The 10,977-nt window shown below is 34.2% G+C and overlaps 1 protein-coding gene and 1 pseudogene across 1 annotated transcript; both read left to right on the plus strand.

Moving 5' to 3' along the window:
- Positions 1 to 2,575: 2,575 nt before the first annotated feature.
- Positions 2,576 to 6,580, plus strand: LOC120256303 (protein root UVB sensitive 3-like). The gene is made up of 6 exons (XM_039264012.1): positions 2,576 to 2,917; positions 3,392 to 3,490; positions 3,644 to 3,757; positions 4,796 to 4,906; positions 5,039 to 5,158; positions 6,114 to 6,580. Exons 1-6 carry the CDS (start codon positions 2,576 to 2,578, stop codon positions 6,555 to 6,557), a joined length of 1,230 nt encoding a protein of 409 aa, XP_039119946.1. The 3' UTR covers positions 6,558 to 6,580.
- A 1,343-nt stretch (positions 6,581 to 7,923) lies between these two features.
- Positions 7,924 to 10,775, plus strand: LOC120256304 (annotated as a pseudogene).
- The last annotated feature ends 202 nt before the right edge of the window (positions 10,776 to 10,977 follow it).

Raw genomic sequence — 10,977 nt, forward strand, 5'->3', positions numbered from 1 at the left:
AGCTTATTATAACAAAATTATTACTTTAGACATTGTTGTTAAACCTGGATGTAATGGTTTACCTACTATGAAGTGAACAATTTACCATATTATTGTGGATTTGGTAGACCACTTGTTCTTGTAGAGCTATTTCCTTTCAAGAAATTAGAATCAGTTGTTAGTGCAATCGCACTATTTAATTGTCATAATTTAACACCAAGGCAAGATAACGTGGTAACCATGGTGACAAAGCATAATTGATGACATGGAAAGCATGGTGACATGGTAAGGAGACTTGGTTTGCAAGGCAAAATATCTTGAAGATCTTGGTGGAGCTATTTTTAGTATGTCTATAACTTGGAGGAAAAATATCTTGAATATCTTGGTGGAGTTATTCTTGGTAATATATTACAACTTGAAAGACAAGATCATATCAAGACCATATTTAGGTGATTTGATTGAAGACTAAATATGGATGGAGCTTAATTAAAGAAATACCTATCAATGGTATGATTGAAGAACTATTGATGGTATGATTTGAAGAGACCTTGATGAAGATTGATTGAAGTCTATTAAGGACAAGATTTGATGACCAAACTTGGGTGAATTGAAGATCAAGTTTGGAGAATCTTTGAAGACCAAACTTGGAAGGCTGAAGACTAAGTTTGGCAAGTTCCATGAAGACTCACAAGGACGTGCGCCCTTTGCGAGGGGACTGCGTGATGAGGAACTGAGGTGGTAGGCTAGTTGCCGGCAGTCGGGATCGGGAGATGTGGCTGCATCGACTCGGACTAAGCTTGACCGGGAGGTTGATGGGTCTTGACGTCGTCCGCAATGTAACCAGAACTCAGTCAAGTCAGCAGTTAGGGCCATGTTACAACTTATGTTACAACAGGAGTTGCAACAACTAATTTCGGAAGGTTTTTAAATTAGTAGCCGCGGAGATTCTAAAAAAGGTATGTGCTATATTTGGGACATTGAGGCATCTATATAAGCTACCTTACTCGTAGATTGTAAGTGTGACTCGTGGAGGAGAGTGTGTGAGCATTAGACAATCTAGAGAGGGTAGTGATCTTTATTGTTTTGAGAATGTGAGTGACAAGTGTTTGTACTCATGTATTTTTATCTCTTTTAGTGGATTATTTATCTCCGGCCTTGGCCCCCTAGACGGTAGGCGAGTGGACGCTGAACTAGGTTACCAACGTCGGGTGCCTTTTTCTTTGTTGGTTTGTGTAAGATTTTTATTAGTATTTGAGTGTTCTCTAAAACCCACAAACCACACCGGAGAAACTAACATCAGTTTTGTCACATAATTTGGTCTTGTTATATATCAAACTTTTTAAACTAAAATTTGGTCATCTTGGAGAGCCAACCTATTCCCCAAAAATGCAGAAAATTTGGGAAATTATCATTGTTGTTATTTTTTAACGTTTAGTTAGAGGAAAATAGCATCTTCAATAAATATTTCAACTAATTTTTATTAATTATAATTAGAATTAATCTTATATTCGTGTTTTGATTATTTGCAGTATTGGACTTGAAGACAAGCAAAGTACATGCTTCTTTGTATCCACTATTAACCATAGTCTTAACATCCTCTGCTATTTCTCCGATCTAAACGTGCCTATTATATTAAAATTTGATAAATAGGTTTGCCGGGCTTCTTTTCATGGATTCATGCTTAATGAAGTTAATGTTCCATTAATTTTTGTCTTATCTTTGAATTTTAGTTTAGACTAAATACAACATTAGCCACAACTATTATACTCCCAAAAGAAATATTTTTAATAATTTTTAAAATTAATACGGAACAGGCTCAGATTCTTTTATTAAAATAAAATGAGTAACATGAGGTGTTTTTCATCAAGTTAGGGCACACAACTCCAACCAAATACTCTTGTACCATAAAATTTTTAATTATAACATTTCACTACAAGAATAAATGCTATTTGCGACACATATATTTGTGACACATAAATGTGTCGCAGATTTGCGACACAAATTGCAACCATTTGTGACAAAAAAACTAGAAAACGTTGCAAATTTAACCAAATTGCGTCGCAAAAAAATGATCATCCAAGAATGTCGCCAATTTTGTTGCAAAAGTTTTTGCATCTACTATGTAATGGTTTGTGACACAGGTTGTGACACATTATTTACAACGATCTATTGGCATCGCAAACTTTGTCGCAAATGTTGGCACCTAATATAAAATTGGTTTGCGACACAGATTGCGACACATTATTTGCAACGATTTTTTGGCGTCACAAACTGTGTCGCAAAATTTGGGCGCACATGAAATCGGTTTGCGACATAGATTGCGACACATCATTTGTAACGATCAATTATCGTCGCAAAATGTGTCGCAAATTTTAATAATATAAAAATATATTTCTCCCATCCAAAAAGGCATGTTTTTGTTTGTGGGTAAATGCAAGAGAAGTCCTCTATAGAAATCTCATTTTCAGCCCTTAACCTTTACTCTTCTTCACTTCGTTCACAAGGTTTTAGATTTTTTGACAAATTATGCATGATTATTTGGTATTTGCCTTTTTATCCTATAAATACCTTCCTTTTTCCCTCTTTTCTCTTTGCCATGGCTCCCATCTCGCTCAAGCGCCCCTCAACCCCATCCCAAAACATAACCCTCGCCGGTGCCTCCGAGGCCCGTAGCCTCGTACGAGATGCCATGCGCACCACCCTCGTCGCTCCTCTTGTTTCTCTGCCTTTAGCCAAGCAGATCTCGCCGGCTGAGCTTCGGTTTGGCCCTGCTTTAGTTGGCTTCATGGTGGATGGCATGGCTTCCAAGATCCTTTGCTGTGAGGAAGTCGATAGACGGAGATGGAGCTATATGGCGGACGTGGAGCCGTCTGGGAGTCTTCGGACTGGATCATCCCTGAAGGCTGTTGCAATTCAGAACCCAGTGGCTCCTATTGATGTGAGTTCTTGATTTGGATTTCATTTCTTTGTTTTTCAATTTGTGAATCTGAGCCGATGATTTCTGAGAATTTGCTTATTTAGGGTGAAATTCGATGGTTTTCCTGTTGATTGGATTATAGCGGTTCCCTTGCTTATGTTTCTATAATTTATTGTATTGGAATAGCAATTCAAGATTGAGTACATGTTATGATTTATTGCATTTCTTTGTTTTTAATTTTTTTATTTATTTTTGGGTTAAAGATTCCATGTTTTATCTGGAGATTGTAGTTTTATGACCAGAATTTGTCTCCTCTGTGATAAATGGAATCATTCATTTAACTATCATGATTAACTCTTGCACTTCGGATTAGCATAGGTGAAACCAATCCTTATAGTAGCTTTTGAAGGAGGTTCTCAAGCATTGGTCTCCCAAGAGCTTATGATCATGGACTATTGAAAAAAATATTGAAATTTAAATTCTTATCTTTTGCAGGAACTGGTCTCTTTCATAAGATCTTATGTAGTGCCTGAGGGCTTTCCAGATAGTGTCACCCCTTCATATGTTCCATACATGATGTGGAGGGCTTTGAAGGTATTTATTTGATATGCTTTTACAGTTTTACTTAAATCATTGCTGAGTTTTTTCTAAGTATTCTCTGAATTCATATCAAATTTTGAAAAAGATTTGACTTTTTCGTGCTATAGCTATCTCATGACTTGCGAATATATATTATGTCCTGTGCAGCACTTTTTTGGTGGAGCAATGGGTGTTTTCACAACACAAACACTTCTGAGTTCTGTTGGAGTATCTAGAAACCAGGCAACTTCAGGTGCAGTTGCTATTAACTGGATTTTGAAGGTGAAGTCACTCTTGAAATAGAATTCTTTTAAACATTTTGGTGCAAATTTCCTTCCTGTGTTTAATCTAGCACAAATTAAATCTTTATTTGCTATATATGCACTAATATTATCTTTGAGTAAGAGCAATAATCATGTGAATACCGAGGAAATCAATAACTAAGAACATGAATATGACACAGTGAAATGAGTATATTATGAGTATACAATTTGAAATTAATGAGAGCGATGCGACCCAATTTGACCCTTGTTTGCAGTTTTATTAGATAACTATATTGTGTCTCCACAAGGGATGAAATGAAAGGTCAAAGGAATCAAATTTTATAATTTGACAAGCAACCAAATCATTTTGCGAAAGAAGTTGAGAAAAATTTAAGAAACTAACTGAATTCGTTTGTCTGTGTAGTTGAAAATATTATTATGCTAATACGCTCCTAGAATACAATTCTAGGTCCTATGTGAATAACATGAGATGGCCTATTTAAAACTATTAGCTAAGAAATCAATGATAAAATTGAAAATTGATAAATAACTACAGGTTTGGTATATCTAAGGAAACAAACTATTACTTACATAACAAAATGGACCCTTTAGCAGGTCATCTTAAAGTATTTGAAGATGTGATGAGACTTTGTAGGTCTATGAAAGTAATAAAATGTTGTCTGGTTTTTTAAATAGGAAAAAATTCAACAGTTATTAAATCATCAAAGTTAACTACTTATTGAAATTTATAGATATTGTGGTTAGTATATTTAAGTCCTACAACCCGAAGGTATTTGCTGATAATATGGAAGCAATAGCTGCTAAGATTTCTATATAGAATTGATTTTCATTGGGAGCTTCTGAAATTCGTCTTCTTTATGTGCTAAGATGGAGCTGGACGAGTTGGTAAAATGCTTTTTGCATGGTAAGGGAAAAAGTTCAATTATGATCTTAAGCAGGTAGGTCTTGGATTCCATTTTCTGGCTATTCCTGTGATTGATTGTAAGTTCTGCTGAAACTAAGCTGGGCTTGCTTATGAAATTATGCTGCTGCACAGCTTCGCTTTGCGGGTGATCTTTTAATGGAGTTGGGTGCTGGTGTCGAATTGGCAACTGCAGTTGTACCTCATCTTTTCTTAACATTGGCTTGTGCAGCCAACGTGGCAGAGGTTTGAATCTTTCCACGAGTTTTGTGTTTTTTGGACTAGGAGTAATAATGGCAAACTGTCCAGGTCCATTTTATGTGAACCAATCTCTGTGTACACATTAAGATGTCCTGAAACTAAATCTATCTTCTCCAGAATGTTGCTGCGGTGACATCAACATCAACACACACTCCTATTTACAAGGCCTTTGCTAGAGGGGAGAACATTGGTGATGTCACTGCTAAGGGGGAGTCTGTTGGCAATATTGCTGATCTGGTATATTATTTCTATCTGTTATGTACATTCCATACATCATCTCATGAGAGACTATTTTACAATTGAAGTGCTCTAGTAGATGTAGGATATGTAAAGATTGCTTCGAAATTAAAAAAATCAGGTCATGACTATTGGGTGCATGACTACTATTAGTCCTTTCTTCAATCTCAATTGATAATAAATGTGAATCACTTATAATTAGAAAGAACTACTATCTCAATAGCCAGAATAGAGAGGAAGGGCTTTATCTTTTCCTTATGTTGTTGCCACACGCTGAAACACAATTTACCAGCTTTGTGGTAGAGAAGCAGGAAGATGCTAATGTGTATAATTGGTATAATAATGTATTTTTTCTAGCAATGGGCCAGCTATCGCATTGCTACCCACACATTGCAGCACACTATATCACATTACTTTGACTTGGAGCAACATACTGAGATAATTGATTTCAACGCCGTCAGTCTTTGGTTTGATAATGACATTTTCGAAACTAAGACTTCAACTTAGGGATAATATAACCATCGACATTGCCCATTGGAATCCATGGAGACTATACCATTGCTAATATTCATCGGCTATTCTCAAGTGAATTATTATGTACAAATTTTCTAGTGATTCTATTTACACTCTATCTTGAGCTGTTGGGGATTGGCCTCAGCATCTTCATTTCAAAGAGGAATCCATCCCTTGTGGCTTCTTTTACTTTGTTGTCATTTGGATATATTTTCAGTTCGTACAGGGAGGTATGTCACCTTCATGTCGCTAATATTCCAAATTAGGCCACAAGGTATCCATGATGGAGGCCTTTAAAGAAGTTTATCAAAAGGATGATGGGAGTTGGAATGAGCAGGGGGCCCAATTAGCACATGTATGTGTAAAATTAAATTTTATTCTTAATTACTTAATACTTTGTTTATCATAACATATAAATAATGATTAACTTTATATTATGTAGGAGAAATTTGTCAAAGCTCGCCAAGACGTATTGGCTCGAGAAGGCCAGGGGGTACAAATTGATGATGTTACTCTATGGTGGGACATATTCGGGGTTGCAAAAAATCGATGTTATGCCATGGGAAACCTTGTTGAGGAGATAACTTCTGATTATTCTCATTTGCAATCGCAGCGGTCTACTTTGAGAACTCAACAATCTATTTCTTCTATGTCTCCAGAGGTTATGAGTAAGTTGGAGTTTTTAGAGAAAGCATATGATGAGCAGAAAAAACAGAACCAGTACATCATTTCTCTATTAGAATCTCGAGGTATTCAGGTAAACCTTGAGATAACTCCTCGTACTTCCCATGCTCCTGCCAGGACTAGAGAGTCTGCTTCCCATGGCCCTCACACTTCAGAGGATGTTGAACAGCCTCAGCCTGTCGATGATATTGCAACAAAATGAATGTGGTGTTTTGGATTATTACATTAGATATTTTGACTATTATATTTTGGATTATTACATTTTGTATTTATTTGTTGTATTAGATGTTTGAACTATTATATTTTGTAATGCATTTTTATTCTAAATATTTATTGATTGGAATGTTTATTTTGAAAAATATTATAATAGTTATTGTTCAGGATTGTAAATTAGGATTTAAAACAGGTTTGTGAAAATAATTAAAAAGTTATTATAAATAATCATGGTTATGATTAATTAATTTGCGACGTAATTTGCAACAATAAAATGGTGTCGCATAATATCTCACCGAGATGCAACACAATTTGCGACACAATTTGCAACAATCGAAATGTGTCTCAAATTTTGTTGCAAAACATCGCACACATTTGCGATACAAAAAGTTTTGCAACAAACAAAATAAGTCACAAAATTTGTTGCAAAAAGATTCAATATATGCAACACAATTAGCTACGCGTAAAGTTTTGCGACAATTAAAATAAGTCGCAAAGAATGTTGCAAAAAGTCTCAAATAGTTGCAACATTTATTGCGACACAGAAATTATGTCGCAATAAATTGTAGCATATCGTTGCAAATTGAATGGCAAATATTGTTTCAGAAGATCCAGGAATTGTGATGAAATTTGCAACGTTTTCATTTTGTGTCGCAAATTTTGCGACACAGTCTTCAAAAGTGTCGCAAATATTTGCGACATCTGAAACGCGACACATTTTATTGTGTCGCAGATTATGTTGCAAATTGCGATCTGCAACATATTTTTTATTTTTTGTGTCGCAAAAATGTGTCGCAAATTGCGTTTTTTGTTGTAGTGTTTAGTTTTTTAAACTAATAATATTTATTTCAAATTAAAATTAAAATAAAATAAAATTTGAATTTTAAATATTTATTTTAACTATTATTATTGTTTAAATAAAACAAACAAATCATACAGATTACTTGAACTAATATTGTGAAAGAGAGTTGGTATTTTAATTTATCACCTCACAATAAAAAGAGTTAGCATTCCCTTTAAAGATTATTAATCATAGTCATCTAATATATACACTCAACCATAGTTTGTTATGGCTACCTAGCTACAGCTATCTTCCTCGTGATATATAAATTAATATTACCAAATATTAATAATCATAATAAACTACTTGATTCACTATATATATGGAAGCGTGGGAGATCATGATCATTAAACAAGTATTCCAAGTTAGCCATGTGTAACATCTAATTAAAAAATAAATAATAAATAAAATTTTAATAAGTAAATTTGCACTATAAAAAAACCACTCAAAACCATAGAACACATTCCAAGTAATAACAAACTGTCTCTTAGGTAAACACAAACACTTACTGTGCAACACCGATGGGTGATGACACTGAAGGCCATGATCGAGTTGGACGTGCTGGAGGTACTGGCAACAGAGGGCCCCGACGCGCTTTCGTCGATAGAGATCGCGTCTAAGATCGAAAGCAGCAACCCTGACGCCCATGAGGTGCTCGATAGAATGCTTCGGTTCTTGGCCGCGCACAAAGTGGTGACGTGCGAGGTGGTGGTCGGAGAGGAGGTTGGGGAGAGCACGAGGCGCTATGGACTGGCCCCTGTTTGCAAGTTCTTCACTAAGAATGAGGATGGAGTCCCTCTGGTTCCATTTTTGCTCTTGTTTCTCTCCAAGGCCTGGACGGACACATGGTATAACCTATTTATTTATTTATGATATATTTATATCCATGTATTTAATTATATATATATATATATATATATCTGTGTGTGTGTGTGTGTAAAAAATTGAGAGAAAAATAGAATACATATAATGATATATAAACTTATTCTCATAAACTCAAAGAATTTTTTTAAAATTTTTATTTTTTTTTAATATATATATATATAGTTTTGCTATGTTTATATTTTATAACATTGAATTAACAATTTCAGTAACTAAAAGTACTTTTTATTTTTGAAAAATAGTTTTAAGAAAAGTAAAGAGAATCAACATTGGTTTACTGGGAAAAAAACTTCAAATTTATTTATCTAAGAATATAACCAAGCTAATTAAAAATGAGAGTTATACTTGGATTCTATACATACAGGACAAATATGAAGCATGCAGTGTTAGATCGAAGTACTGCCCCATTTGTGAAGACTAATGGAATGGCATTGTATGAGGACAAAGACCCACATATCAGCGAGATGTTCAACAAGCCATGTTCAACCAGACCACCATGGTCATGAAGAAGATGCTTGAAAACTACAAGGGATTTAAGAGCATTAATGTGCTTGTGGATGTGGCCGGTGGCCATGGTGGCAATCTTTCCATCATACTATCCAAGTATCCACACATCAAAGGCATCAACTTTGATTTACCTCATGTGGTCTCTCAAGCAAAACCTATTCAAGGTTAATCTTGATCTTATTTAAATTGTAATTAAGTTTCTATATATGTTTAGACACCATGCATGGATTTACATTAAAAATTGGTTGTGATTGTTTGCATGCAGGAGTGGAGTTTGTAGGGGGAGACATGTTTGGCAGTATCCCTGGTGGTGATGCCTTCTTCATGAAGGTTTGATGATCAGCTAGCTTTTATACATAAAAAATATGAAAAGTATATATATATTACAAAAATGGTGACATGCATAGCCAATTACCTCTTGATTTATTTTATTAGTGTCAAATCCCATACATAGGGTGTTTGTCTCCTACTAATGAGACAAGTTCGAACCTTAACTCACGCAAAGTGAAGGTTCACTATAAGAAAACAGAGGTATCAAAGACAGAAAATTCTGTCACTGATAGTTAAAATTCTGTTGGTGATAATTTTTACCGATGGAAAATTTCATTGGAAATTTTTGTTTATGAAAAACAAGTCGCTAATGCTATTCTGTTGAAAAAAAACTTCGTTAGTGATGTTGAAGTATCACCAACGGAAATTTTTCATCACTGAAGTATTTATTACCAACGGAATTCCATCTATAATAATCTTTATCACCAACGGAATTATGCCACTGAAGGTGTTTATTACAAACGGAGTTCCGTCGCCGATAGTTTTTATCACCAACGGAATTCCGTCACTGAAAGTGTTTATTACCAATAGAATTTTAGTTTTTTATAGTCCTTTTCGCCAATGGAATTCCATCCCTGATAGTTTTATCACCAACGGAATTTCGTCCTTTAAGGTTTTTATTACCAACGAAATTCCGTCTCTAATAGTATTTATCACCAACAAAATTCCGTGCTTGAAAGCTTGATTAGTAATGGAAGTCCGTATTTGATAGTCTTTATCACCCATGGAATTTCATCCCTGAAAATGTTTATTACCAATAGAATCCGTCACTGGAAGTGTTTATTACCAACAAATTTCCGTCTCTAATAGTTTTATCACCCACGAAATTTCGTCCCTGAAAGTTTTTATTACCAATAGAATTCCGTCTTTGATAGTATTTTTAATTTTATTATTATACAAATGTGTTAAGGCATTAACTCTTACCTATGTATGTTTGTGACATATAATCACGTTTTGTAAAAAAAAAAAAATTTTTTTAAAAAGTCTTTTACATGATCTAAGATGATCTAGTCTTTTGAATTGAAAAATAATATTTTTTGTATAAAATATATTTTCCAAAAATGTCATGAGTTGTATGACTACAATATATATATATATATATATTTGGAGGAGATCGATTAACATAAAATTTAAAACAAAACTAATAAAGCCATATCACACATTGATCATAAAATTTAAAACAAAACTAATAAAGTCATATCACACATTGATAATAACATCAACCACGTAAATAACACAGTTTATTTCATGGTGAAATGGATTATGGATTCCTTGTATATCAATCACTATTCTTATAACTAAAAAAATTATAATAAATTCACATGGTTGCAATGAGTTGTTTGAAATGTTTGCATGCAGAACATACTTCATAATTGGAGTGATGCAGTTTGTGTGAAGATATTAAAAAACTGTTGGAAGGCATTGCCAGATAATGGGAAAATAATTATTGTAGAAGATGTTATTCCCGAAAATATTGATGAAGCAAAGACTGCCCTTTTTGGTGATATGCTTATGCTGACTCTTTTTATCGGTGGAAAAGAGAGAACTGAGAATGAATATCAATTTCTTGCTAAAGAAAGTGGGTTTTTTGGATTCAAAATTGTGTGTAATATTTATAAGTCTTCAATTATGGAATTCTATAAATAAATGTACTTTCACTACAACAAAAAACGCAATTTGCGACACATTTTTGCGACACAAAAGATTAAAAATGTGTCGCAAATCGCAATTTGCAACAAAATCTACGACACAATAAAACGTGTCGCATTTCAGATGTCGCAAATATTTGAGACACTTTTGAAAGCTGTGTCGCGGAATTTGCGACACAAAATGAAAACGTTGGAAATTT

This window comes from Dioscorea cayenensis, unplaced genomic scaffold (assembly GCF_009730915.1).
Source record: "Dioscorea cayenensis subsp. rotundata cultivar TDr96_F1 unplaced genomic scaffold, TDr96_F1_v2_PseudoChromosome.rev07_lg8_w22 25.fasta BLBR01001391.1, whole genome shotgun sequence".
Lineage (NCBI taxonomy): Eukaryota > Viridiplantae > Streptophyta > Magnoliopsida > Dioscoreales > Dioscoreaceae > Dioscorea > Dioscorea cayenensis.